Consider the following 13,527-nt stretch of genomic DNA (forward strand, 5'->3'; position numbering starts at 1 on the left):
CCTTAAATAGTGAATTTGGCCATAATAAGCCAGTCTATAGTCCAAACAGTACATAAAATACATCAGAAAGAAACTAAAGAGAAAGAAGATAAGAGTCGGGAAATCTAGTTCGTAAAACAGATTTTAGAGGCTTCATTTTCATAAACCATTTTAAGCTCCAAAAGAAAGAGACCTCATCTTTGTAGCAGAAAAGCGCAGGTCCTGGCTTCCCTTACCTCCGTTGGGAAAATCCGCCCAGGGCTCCGCAGTCCCCCTCATCCCATGGCCGTGCGGACTGTAATTCTCATCCAGCTCCCTTCGCGCCGGTGCCGACCCCTTGGCTGCTTGTCCAGACCTGGGGCCCTGGTGTGGCTCATCTCTCCTGGTCTCTGGTGCCCTCAGCGTGCCCTCTTTTGGGTCAGGCGTGCCCCTCCACGGGGGCGCCAGGGTGATGAACACGGAGGAGACCATCCTTTTCTCAGACATCTTAAAAGTGGACGTCTAAAAAAAAACAAGAAACCAGAAACAGAACAAAATGAAAAGCTGGCAGCACAGGCTGGGGAAACGAGCAAGGTCCTTCCTGCCAAGGACACAGCAGGAAGGCTGCAGAAGTCAGCAATCAACCTGAGAAGCCTTTCAGTCTTTTGCAGGTCTGAACACTGGTTAACCTCCCTAGGATACGAGCCCTGCACGCAGCGTCTCCCATTAGATCTCTCCCAGACTGTCTTCGGCTGCTCCTAAAGAAAGACTTTTCAGGATCTAGGTGTGTGAGGCTCTGGGCGTGGATGGAGAAGGTGCCTTCCTAGCAGCGATCCCCAGCTGCTGCTGCTGTAAAGCTCAGGAGCTGCACTTTGGCCCCTGCATGCTAAATGTGATATCCCTGCAGCCCACGCCCTGCTATCCAGGATTGTTCGCCCTGCACAGGTACCTGCAGGAACATGACGGGATGAATCAGCTTTACCTGGCTGTTGCTTTGGGATTGGTGGATCGCAACACCATTTAAGTTTCAACAAAAGTGCTGTTGACTTGTGAAAGAATACGTAGCCCACATTACGTCCCATGACAAATGCAAAAGCCGTATCTTGTGCAAATACAGCTCCCCTCCCCCGTCTCATGCATCCTGTTACAGGCTGCTCAATCCATTTGCATTTCCCTCCCCAGGGACCTGATGCAATAAGACAGGAGTATAAAATCCGCACTGTATTTCAGCACGCACTCACTAAAACACGAGTTAATTCCCAATGCAGTAAGCCGATAGCGTGCAAATGCATCGTGAATGAAAAAAAGCACGCAGAACTCTAAAATGTGTGCAAATAAAATAAGAACAGCACACACACAAGTCAAGCTTAATGCACACAAAACATAGTTTAGGTGCATAACCATGGTTTGTGTACACCGATGTGCAGGCAACATGATTTGGGTGCACAGAAGTTGTGTGCGTGAATCATCAGTTATGGGCACAACTTTAATGCTCCTGAAAGTCTGTGCATGTAAAACAGGGGTTAAGAGCATGAAAAATGTGCTGATAGTTTGCGTGCACAAAACCCACATACATTTCAAGTACAGGACCCCGAGCACCACAGACTCTGGGGTTCAGCCCCCTACACTAAACGCTCCTCCACCTCTGACCAGCAGTTCAGGTTCCAGTGTTAGAAAAACTGGGTGAAGCCTCTCTGCACTGAGGGGCAATAGCTATCGCCTTGATTAACATGGGATTTACAGGGAGGAGCGCTAGGCTGTGTACAAAACCCCTTGCCCCTTCAGGATTATAGCTCTGTGCACACAAGCGTGCGCTGACGGGGCCCAGTGGGAAAGGCGCGGTGCAATTCTCACAATTTAGGGATCTCCAAAGCCAGGGGTCGCTTCTCACTACCGCAAGGGGTTTGCCGGCGAGCTGCAGCACCCAGGCAATGGGAGAGGAGGCAAAACCATTAATGCTCTCCTTCTGTTAGCTAGGGAAAGGGCTTACCACACAAAAAGTGCGAAAAGCAGAATATAAATCTAAATAAATAAAATACTGCGACACAATCCGGGGGTTTTGCCTCTATTTTTCATACTCTAATCCCCCTTGGCAATGTGACGCACAGTACAAAAAAAAAATCAGGTCAGGTGAGTTCAAACATTTATGTATGAGGCATATCTAGAATGTTTGTCCAAAAATGTCATGTTTCAGCAAAAATGCAAAAGCTGCCTTCCAGCAGCAGCGTCAGCAAAGCAATCGGTAAATAATTGCACTTGAAACAAGCAAAATCATTAAGCTGACTCTCTGTATTCTGACTTCTTTATTCCCAAGGAGGTGCTCAGTGTTTAAAGCTTCTGAAACAACCATTTTTACCACTCTCACTATTATGAATCAAAGTGAACGGACAAAGTGTGTGTGTGTGTGTGAGGGGGGGGGGGGGTCTCAATGCTGGGCATCATCAGCTCCCACCCCCTATGCAGGTGTCACACTGCTACATGTAAAGCATGAATACAGCACGGACAGCTGAAGAGTGGCCCTTCGACAGAACCCCACGCAGGCATCGTACGGATACACATAAAACACGAAAACAGCAAGGTCAGCTAGAAAGCAGATCTTCATCGGCACCCCGTGCAGATGTCACAGTGAGGCAGATCAGCATTAATGCAGCACAGAATTCATTGCAAATAATTCTGCAAGGCTATTCAGCTCTGATCTTGATAAGACTGTCCTAGATTTACCTTAACTGTCTCTGGATTGGGCACAGTCACTTCCAAGCTAACATGTTTTAGATGGGCCTGCCTACCACCTCCACCTATGAATGTGGTGCTCCTTCACGTGTTGTCATAGAACACCCTATTTTCCATCTCTCTGTGCTCAGCAACCTATCCCAAGCTTGGCTTTGCTCTGTTCCTTGTGTAACATGACTTTGGTGTTTCTCCTGTGAATATATACATTCACAGCCACCGGCAGGAGCGGGAGCTTGTGTTCCCTTCCATAATCTCCTTGGGCTAGAAGTTGACTTTTCTCCCCTTCCCAGAGATAAGGCATGAAACAGACACAATAATTCCATTGTTTACAGGCAACTCAGCTCTATGGCCTGTGTCATGAAGGCATTCCAGTCAGGCAGATGAAGAGTTAAACAGAAACTAGAATAACTTCATGCACTGAGAAAACAACCTCAGCTCCTGTGCACTGACAAGTTCCTGAACTCCCTAGCAGCTGGCTGTCCTGGATGTCTCAAATGAAGATTCCCTGCCAGCATGCTGGCTCACAGGCTATCCTTATCACAATCTGGGCTCTGTCCTCCCCCACAGCATCCTTTTTTTCTGTAACCACTTCCTTGCCAGCTGTCTGCTTTTCTCCGTTTCTCTCTCCAAATTAACTCATTTCTTCCTATCCCTTGAAATGACTGTTCCCAACAAGTTTTGCCCCAGAGTGACACGACCACCTCTCTGGTTTCCAGTGACGACTTGGAGCCCCCTCTAGTGGCCAGCTGCTCAAATTTCAAGAAAGGGATGTAGGCTTGCTTATGGGGAGGAAATCCCAGCAAGTGCTCCACACCACCACCTAGTGGCCTGCAAATGCTAGTGGTGCACAAATCCCGGGTTCCGGAGGGAACTCTCTGGCTGGGCTAGACCCTAGGGATCTAGAAAGAGGAAATCACCCCAGATAATTGTGGATATAGGCCTTGTAGAACTCTGTTCCAATTGAGCTGCAGGTCCAAAAACCAAAAAAAGATTAAAGAAAAAACAAAACCAAGGCAGGCAGTGTAAAAAAAAAAAAAGTCCCCAGACTGAAGATTGCATTTCTTTTATTTTAGCTCAATGTTAATCTAGAGATTTTGTAATAGAGAGGCAGCAGGCCAACCTTGTTTGTCTAAATGTGCGCTCCTCTAGCTGACAGCGCTACCTGGCACTCCTTTCATAAATATCTACATAAGATTTTTCTAGTGCTCTATATAATTTGGGTTTGTTTTTTGTGTGGTGGTTGGGGGAGGGGGTTTCCCTAGTTGCCCAATTATGATCCTATCAAAGTGACGAATAGTATTCTAGCACTACCGGCTAAGGGCAGCGCTGGGATAGATTTATTTACCCATGAACTATACGGAAAGGCCAAAAGACAGACCAGAAACTTTCAAGGCGATAGTGACAATACCAGGCCATCGGGAACGGGCTGAGACAGCGGCTGTATTTAGCCAATGGTCCCGGAAACATTTTCTAATCTAGGCCCCTTGATCCTTTTGAAAAATGTCTTCAGAATTACTAATATTTAAAGGGTATTTCAAATTCAAGTCCCCTTTTTTCCAAAAATAAGACAGGTTAAAATATTAGTAAGAAGTTATAATTGTGCACATGGGTGCTGAACAACAATTTGGTCATCAGTTGTTTTGGTTTTTTTTAAGTAAGAGGTTAAATCACAGCCATGGGTTGGATGAGCTGTTAAGAATGAAGTTTGGGAGACGTTTTTATCCTTCAGTTTTCACAGAGATGTCCTGGTATCAGGGGGCGTGTTCTCTTAGAGGGCAGAGCGGGTACCTGAGACCACTGGCAAACACAAATGTAGATCTCGGTGATTTCCATTTCAGGGCTTACTGTGATGCCGATTACTACACAATCTGCTCTAAGACTGCCTTCTTTTCATATATCAGTATCATAGCATCGCTCAGCACTGCGGAGCTCCTGATTTCCAAGCATGTTGTACCCTAGCTGGTGCCAGTTTCCATGATGCCCCAAGGGACATTCAAACACGCTGACGTTTTCTTATAGTCTTCCCCCGATCTGTACCTTTGAATAACATTAGCCCAGCATTCTTTCAGCAGCTTCCTTGTTCAGCACGTTTTATCCTTGGCTTCAAATTCTCTTCATGCAACAGAAAGAGCTTGATTCTTCATCACAGAGTCTTTGAATCCGCTGCGACGGGACACAGGTGGGCTCTATCTAAACTTATTATGGCCCTGCTAAGGAAAATTTTTGAAGCAGAAATAATTTGGGTTTGCCTTATGCAATCAATACTTTTTGTTTATTTTTTCAGTAATTACTTCCGGAATATTTCTATAATTGTTTTTTCATGATGAAAGTGCAGCGTACGTTGTGATGAACAGTGAAAGAAGCATTTTGATTTGTATTTTTTAGACAGCAGAATGTGAACAACGTACAAGGGTGTGAAGACTTTTACAAGGCACTGTACCATTCTGGAAAGATTCACTGGCCATCTTCTGAAGAGGATCAAGGTGAGATCCATTTGCTATGGGCTCAATGTGAGGAGTGTGAGAACCCATCTTAGACCTGGACAAGGGATGCTTTTCAGATGACACCGAGAGCCTCTGCAATAGCTATAGGTGAACGGCTGATGGTGTCTTGCCTTCACACAGGAATGGCTCACAAATATGTCTTGTACTGGAGGGAATCTCTTTGTAAATAAAGTCAAGCAGCTGGTGGAAGACCTCAAAGACCATATTATGATGATTCAGGCTCTCTCCAATATTGTCTCCTCACTTTTCTCCCCTTACCCACTTTCAGAATTCATCTCCTCCTTCTCCTCCCCTCCCCTCTGCCAACAGCTGAACCCCAGGAGCGCAGGCCTGCCGCTGTGTCCACTCCAGCTCATTGGTTAAGAGGCAGCAGTATGGTGGTGGTGGGGGAAATGATAGAAGGGGAAGGTTTGGGGTTTTGGAGCAGAGTTGCTCTTCTCTGCTCTGCTCACTCCAGTCTCACGCCCGCTCCTCGAGTTCCCTGTATGACAGGCTAATCCTGAGAACAAAGCTGAAAGCTAACAACTCGGGGTACTGTCAGAGGTGTAGACACAAAGTGAGTCAAATCACTTAAAAAAAAACCAACCAAACAAAAAAAACCAAAACTTAAAACAGAAAAATAAACAAAGCCATAGCGAAAAGTACTTGGTGTGGCTGTTTATTTGTGCACATGAAAGATATAAAGGCAAAGTGATTCAAAGTGCTGATGGTCCCTAGGAGTTTGTGTGGCTGTCAGGACCTATTCATTTGCTGTGACTGCTCCCCGCCCCGCCCCCCCCCCCCTCCCGGGCCACCACCTAGTTTGCCTAATGGTTAAACTGCCCAATCTGACAGTGGAGGAGTCATCTCACATCGATAAGAGGAATTACAAGGGTCGAGTGTCTCTTCTGATGCAAGAGCAGTCATTTCCTGCCGATGGGTTCTTTTCTGCCCCACACAGTGCAAGGTGACGCTTTTCACAGCTGAGCAGACAGACACCTGCGTCAGCCTGCGTCTTATGAAGCATGTACACAAATTCCACTATCCCTAAGAGTTTCACATTTGTCTTTTTCAAAAGAAAAAAGAAAAATTTTCCAGGAGGCAGAGCATCCTTATTTTCCTGTGGCAGAACAGGAAGCTCCTTTACACAGGAACAGGCTGCCTGCAGAGCGTTCAGGCAATTCAATGATCTTAGGGGGCTGAGCTCCCTTTGGAATTTGGTGGCACCAGCCTGGCACACGGATATTGCCCGAGTGATCGTGGTCCATGTCCTGACTGGAAGTCAGAAGGGAAGTCTCCTGTGAGAGGCTGTGGTGAGGGGAAGGAGGAGAGGTGATTAGGAGGAGGAGGAGAGTGTCACCCAGACAGGGACAAAACGTTGAGAGTTTATGTCGTGACAGGAAAAATTAAAGAGCAGAGTGGTCACCCTGTTCTCAGCTGCAGGAGAAGCTAAGGGAAGCCCATGGAGGCCAGGCAAGACAGCTTCCTGACAAGTGCCAGAGGGAGGAGAGAGGCCTTGTACTGGATTATAAGAATTGCCCTGGAATTTCCTGAATGACTGTGTGGGGAAGAATTTACTGCAGCATTTTGTGCTTCCTGCACTGTCTGAGGATAAAGGCATCAGAAATGTCTTTGGAGGGACGGTTTGACCCAGCCTATGAGCCTTCATTCACACTTACCCAAGGTGGTTTTTTTCCCCTTCCCAAATCAGGCCAGTCGTGACAGCAACAGTCCTTGGCTAGGAGCCAGAAGCCGCAGCTCCCTCTAAGACCTGGCTAACATGGATACTAAACCTGGCCACTAGGTGTTGCTGTTGTGCAATAACTGGGACTCCCTCCCTCCGGGGGCTGTGAACATTGGCTCCGCAGCATCCTCAGGCCCCACTCCAGGCACTGAAGCCGGGTCTTCGGCACAGCTGCGCGTGGCACTTGCCACTTCTGGCACCAGGCCGGGCCCCAGGACTTTCACGTCTGTAACTGAGGTGGCAGCAAGTCCTCGTGGACAGGTGATGTCAGCTGTGCAACCTCTGTAAAGGCAGACCCAAGTCCAACTGCACTCTCCTGGAGAAAGCTTGAGAATATGACCTTAAAGCAGGAAGCACTGGATAAACATTAGGCTTAAATAATCCATTCAGTAGTTACCGCAAAGCAAATGAAAACATCCGCATAGCACCACCCCCATTCCCTAGTCATTTCCTGTCTGATTTCTCTTTCCAGTGTCATGCTGGTGTGGTGTAATGCCCAGGCAGACATGATCCCTTGTCACCCTAAAACAGGAGTGGCCGACTCCAGTCCTCCAGAGCCACAGGATATCCATAACAAACATGCCTGACGTACAATGGAGGCAGAGCACGCCAATCTCTCGCATGCAGCTTCATCGTGGATATCCTGAAAACCCCGACCTGTCTGTGGCTCTCGAGGACCAAACTTGGCAACCCCTGCCCTATAAAGTCAAATCAGTGCTGGCAACTTGCCACCAGCATGGGCTCTGGATCTTATGACAGCGCTGATGCTCGTTTGAACCCACTGGTGACTTGGGTTTCTTGTCACTGCTTGTTTTAACTCTGTCATCAGCAATGACTCCGTTCCTAGACAAAAATCAGCCCAGCGTATATTGGGCTTGATCTCTATGGCAAGTTGAAAAAATGAACTGCTCTAATTTGTTTTATGCAAAGACATATTTCCCAGCTGGATACTTGGATAACCCCCACTTGCAGTCTAGCCCTCTTGATGATTTGAAATGCTGGGGAAGGGGGAGATGCGAGGGTCAGGGTTCCCAGAGGAGTGGCAGATAGAGTGCCAGAGATATCCCAGGAAAAATCCCGCAAAAAAGCAAGATACTTGCAACCAATTTGGGATGAGACCTATTGTAAAGTGCGTTAGGTGTGAGCTCGGCCCTCAGAAAGCTAGGAATACATTGAATTACAAGTTACAATACAGTAAACTTCCCATACCAAAATCAGCACTAACTGCCAGAGCTCAAACATTATCAGCCCTATCCATGAAAAGCAACACTGCAAATATTACCTCAGGCCCTAAAACACCAATACACCTCCTATTGGGAAAAGAAAACAAGTCAGGCTGTTATAGATCCCTAAACAGAAAGTACATGCCAGCAGAATACTTCACTTTGATTACACATGCAGAACGCAAACAGACCTTCAAATGCACAATAAAAAGACCATAAGTTATAAACAGAAATGTCCAGACAAAAACTGAACTAGAAACCACAACAAGCCAGTGCAATAGAAAAACAAAATCACCCATCTTTTCTCATAAAATATCAAACAATAAAATAAAAAAAAACATAAAACTTCAACCATAATAGTAAAACCATATGCAAAAAAAAAGAATATTTCAACAGTCGACAAATAGAACATCCAATAATCAGACACCAATAAAATATTTTAAAACTGCAGACATTTAATAACATCTAATAATTTAAAATAATAAGGATTAAAAATCCCATACTCTTTATTCCTGGGAACTTTTGATTCCTATCACCCTGAGATTGTCTTGGAACAGGCAGGCTCAGGGGTGCACACAAACTCTTCTCTCTTACATACACACACTCTCTAATAAAGCTTCATTCTCACACATACTCTGTCTTATGCACTCACTGACTCACAATTACACCCTCATGCACTCTCACACATGCTCAGTGACACTCAGGCTCACACCGGCTCATACATACTCAGTGACTCACTCTCACTCTGCCTGTGAGTAAGTTAAAAAAAATATATATATTTTACTTACTTTTATATTGGTGGTCAGGGGATATTCAGGCAGGGCTCCAAAAGAATAGGGTCTGGGTAGTCGCCCCGTTGTTACTCCTGCAGGTAGTGATCCTATGGGTAGGGGCAGGCTGGAAGGCCCAGATGCTGGCAAGGGGGGGGGGCTGGTAATTTTTTTTTTTTGTAGCGGGCTGAGCATGAAGGCAGTCGCGCCCGGGAGCAGCAGGAAGTGCTCAGCCCCCAGTGAGGTCGTCCCGGGAGGGTTTGTGCATTCCCTGTCTCCGGCAGAGGAAGACCGGAGAACAAGCGAGGCAAGGCAGATGTGAGGAAGGCAGATGTGGAAGGAAGAGGGTACCTAACCTTATCGCTGCCTGAATCCAAACAACGAGAGCCTCGGGGAGCTGAAAAAACAAAACCGTTAAACAGCTGCGGGGCCTGCCGGTGGCCCCCAGGTGAGCAGCTCCCGTGCTTCGGGCCCGCCGGCGGCTCACAGCAGAGCAGCTCTTTTCTTGAACCGCGACGGCGCGGAAGGCAGAGGCAGGCTGCCAGAAGAAGCAGTGCCCGCCGCCGCGGTGCTGCCTGGGGGGGGAGGAGCGCAGGGAGCAGGTCCCGGGCCCGTGCTTGCCCCTGTGGCTGAAAAAGAAAAGGCAGCAGGAGCAGAAAGAGGAGCTCCAACGGGGTGGTGTTAGGCGCAGCGACTCCGCGGGCACGGGGGGGGGGGGGCCGCCGTGACCAATACCAACCACGCGATCGGGCCCACCGGCCCACCGGGGCATGCCCGGAGCCCCGATAGGCCAATCCCTGAGGGAAGGAGCCAGGAGCGCGGTGCCTGAGCAGAGCAGCGGCAATGGGGGCACATGAAACCGAAGCTTCTGTTACTGCTGCCATCACTACTGTGCCGGTAAAAAACCCCAAAAAAACAGCAGAGTGAGCGCAGGGCCTCCCGGGAGGTTCCCACGCTGTGCTAAAAAATTTGTAGTGACTCAGTCTATTCTGAGGGGATGTTTTCGGCGGATAGCCAGGATCTCGAACAGCATGCACTACCGGGAGCTACAGTTTAAATTTCTTAAAATCGGGCTTATGTGTTGCCACAAATGGCTTTTCATTTTGCTATAGCCCCGTGGGCGACTTGCACCCGCCGTGGACATGTCAAGGGCTCACTGTCCCACGTTTTTTTGGACATGTACTCAGATACGGCGTTTCCGGAGGCGCATGGCGTCCTATTTAGCCGACTTACTGGACGTTGCTTTTCCAGTTTCCCCCCTTGGGGTTACTCTTCGGATGCATATCCCCGATTAGGATTCGAGATCCTGGCTCCCGCCTGCTCCTCCGTAAGGCTTGCCTGGTGGGGGGGGAAAAAAAAAAAAAAAAGACGACCCTCTCCGTTTGGAGATCCCCTGAAGCCCCTGCTTTTTGGGCCTGGCGGAATGGTTTACATACTATGACGACGATGGAGAGCATGGCGTCTCGAGCGGCTCCTCGCTGTCGACGGAAGTTTCTCACTGGCGTGGCAGCCCGTATCTTCCGTCGCTTTCCCCATCAGGCACGCAGCTTCGCTGTTAATGATTAAACTTGTTTCCCCTTTCCTTGTGTGATATGTCAGTGACAACTGGGCTCACGATGTACAGTTCCTTAAAGACTCACTTCACAGATGTGGGGGGTGGGGGATGGGAGGGTGCGGGAAGGGGATTTCTCCTTGGTTTATTCTTATTGGTGCAGGTTTATTTAGGGGCGGCTACAGAAACCCACCCGCCTCAGTATGATTGTATTGTTCTGTCTTGCAAAATCAATAAAAACCATTTAAACATGAAAAATTGTGCGGGGTCTGGTGTTGGTTGTAAACGCTCCACGGGCAATGCCCATGATCCTCCCGCCAGGCTTACCATGCGGCCGCTCTCTCTTTCTTCCAGCCCGCAGGGACTGAGGACCCTGCGGACTTGTTGGCAGAGCTGCGCACTGATGATGATCCTGAAGGCAGGGCGAGACGTCTGTGGAGGGAGAGTTTTGAAGGGCAATTTTTGCCGCCTAAAGCGACTGCCTCACCCTGCCTCATTACAGAACCGCCCCTGGGCAGGATTACAGGACTATAGAGCAGTAGTTCTCAAGCTTGGCCAGTCAGGCTTTTAGGATCTGCACAATGAATACGCAAGAGATAGATGCGCATATAATGGAGGCAGTGCCTGCAGCTCTCTCTCACTCATGTGCACCGTGGTCTTTAGGAAACCCACCTGCCGGTGGGTCCTGAGGCCTAGGCTGGGAACCCCACTGCCTTATGAGGGAGATTGTCAGCAAATACAGGGTTTCTAGATGACTCCAGGTCAGCAGGAAGAAGATGATCAAGTTTTAAGCTCCTGGCCCAGTGTATAGATGGAGGTGGTCTGCTTTTCAGAGGGACCTTTGATACAATCTCTCCTACATGTAGTGCAGCAAAACTGCAAAACCAACCTCTAATAGGCATTCTGCAGTCATCTAATAACTCTACATATATAATGTGTACGCCATCAGCTACCTATAGGCCTGAATGGCAAAGCAGGACCTCTGCCATGCCTTCTGGCCACTGATAGGCAGGGCCTGGTTGCCAGTATCCAGCTGCTCAGCAGGGTGCACGCAGAGTGGCTAACTGGAGGCGGGTGCTAGGCGCCTCTGCTCGAGTTAGCAGATGACTCTCGTGTCACAGGCCAGTCCTGGTTTTGCAGGTTCTAGGTTTCGGCCCGCAGCCAGGCTAGGGATGCACTGGGAGTCTGGGGGGGAGGGGGAGGGGGAGGGGGAGGGGGGGGGATGTCCTCATCACCCAGATACTCCCCCTGAAGAGCCAGGGGGGAGAAAACACTGAAAGAACTAACCAGCATCGAACAACCCACTACCACCCTCTTTGACTGTACTTCCTCCATACAAGGCTTGACTAATAGTAAAACCGCTTCCCTGCTCCCCTAGAGTAACATTCTGCTAGGAAAAAACACCTTTGCTGGCTGCCTGCCCATTTCTTAAAGGGGGGGGGCTGTGTGGAGCATTAAGTGTAGGAACTCCCCCCAATGCAGACTGCGTGAGCGGTCAGGCACAGAGCCCCCCCCCCCCCCGTATCTGAGAGCTGACAGCGCCCCCCCCCCATTCTCTAACGCTGCCTGAGCGGCAGGGGCTGGGAGGACTTTAATCACACCAGAGAGGGGCTCCTGCAGGTACAGACACCGATCAGCTTTCTAGGAAGCAGACCTCCGGATCCGGAAATCTGTCCCCTCACCCCCCCCCCCGCCCTGCCGCCGGCGGGGCGCCTTACCTGGACGGAGGCGAGGCCGGGGCCGCTGCCGCCGCTGCTCCTCCTCCCAATCCCGGCGCTCGTTGTCTCTCGCTTTCCCTTTCTGCAGCCGCAGCCCAGCGGTGCGTTCTGTCGGGGTCACTGCGTGACATCACAGCCCCTGCCTCCCCCCTCGCCGCATTCCTGGGCAATTACACAGCTGGAAAGAGGACCCGCGCTCCCACCCCCTCCCCCCTACCTGCGGCTCGCCTGCCTAGTCCCTGCCCCCGGGGCTGCAGGAGCCCTGCGTGAACTCCTGGGCCAGACACAAACCCTTTCTCGGAAAAAGACCAGGACCGAGTGCACGTGCCTTCGCCGACAACATATCGCCGCCCCTCCCCCCTCCTATTTCTGTTTGGTTGTGACCTGGAAATCTTCTCCTGCTTCTGCCTACTTCCAACTCAGGAATGGGATCGAGCACCACGGACCTTCATGTACAACTATCGGGGGATTCCCCCCCTGTGTTATACCCACCTCCTCCACCCCAGCACACCTAATCTGGTCATTGCAGTGAAGGCCCTGGCTGAGCCAAGGGCTATGCATCAGGGCGCTTTCTGGAACCCTGCAAACGTGTGCCCTCCAACTCTGGCCACCAGGTGTGGCTCGAGTAATGATCACACCTATGAATTTCCATCCTTCCATTCAATAGCCATTATGCTCCCCTTTTTTCAACATGCATTTAATAACTCCTCTAAGTATTCTTCCAACAAAACAGAAGTTTCCACCTCTTCAACCCTGTCCATTTGACACATATTACCCCAATTCTCCTCACTTGACACATAATACCTCAATTTTCATTCAATCTTTTTTCATTCCCTTCATTTTTTTTGGGATATATTTATCTGATAACTCATCACCTCTTCCCTCCCCCTCTCGCCTTTTTACTTTTCCTATTCCGTTTACCATGGCACGCTACTACTATTGTTATTATTATTATTGTTTTATCTTTTAATTAAGAATTTTATTTTAAGCTAGTAATTATCTGGCTACTTAACTAAATTTATGTACTTTTTTTTATTTAATTTAATTTGCATTTTATTTTTATCTTATTTTAACTACTGTAAACCGTTTTGATAAAATTTTATTTTAAAAAGCGGTATATAAATACCTTAAATAAAATAAAATAAATAAAAATAATACATATCTTCCACTCCCTCACAATCTGTGCAACATAATTCCCTTGTTACTGTCTTCGATGCACCATATATCAAATGTTTTTATTGTTTATTGCTATTATACTGTTTATTCCTTTCATTAATACTGTTTATTGCTATTATTAACAGTTTTTTTTTACTCTCGTTACTGTTATTCTGATACGTTACAGTTTCGTT

The 13,527-nt window shown here is 48.4% G+C and overlaps 1 protein-coding gene across 7 annotated transcripts in view; it reads right to left on the bottom strand.

Moving 5' to 3' along the window:
- The window catches only part of FBLIM1 (filamin binding LIM protein 1), a 42,456-nt gene that overhangs the window by 24,990 nt on the left and 3,939 nt on the right, over positions 1 to 13,527 (bottom strand). The window contains exons 1-2 of one of the 7 annotated variants that reach the window (XM_029578951.1): positions 12,671 to 12,792; positions 216 to 480 (exon numbers count right to left, since the gene is read on the bottom strand). In XM_029578951.1, coding sequence (XP_029434811.1) covers positions 216 to 480; positions 12,671 to 12,739 — 334 coding nt within the window. In that variant the 5' untranslated portion in view covers positions 12,740 to 12,792. Of the gene's footprint in view, positions 1 to 215; positions 481 to 603; positions 835 to 12,178; positions 12,405 to 12,562; positions 12,584 to 12,670; positions 12,793 to 13,527 lie in introns of those variants that run through there. The other 6 variants (XM_029578949.1, XM_029578950.1, XM_029578956.1 and 3 more) reach the window with 6 other exon arrangements.

The sequence above is a fragment of the Rhinatrema bivittatum genome, chromosome 15 (genome assembly GCF_901001135.1).
Source record: "Rhinatrema bivittatum chromosome 15, aRhiBiv1.1, whole genome shotgun sequence".
Taxonomy (NCBI): domain Eukaryota; kingdom Metazoa; phylum Chordata; class Amphibia; order Gymnophiona; family Rhinatrematidae; genus Rhinatrema; species Rhinatrema bivittatum.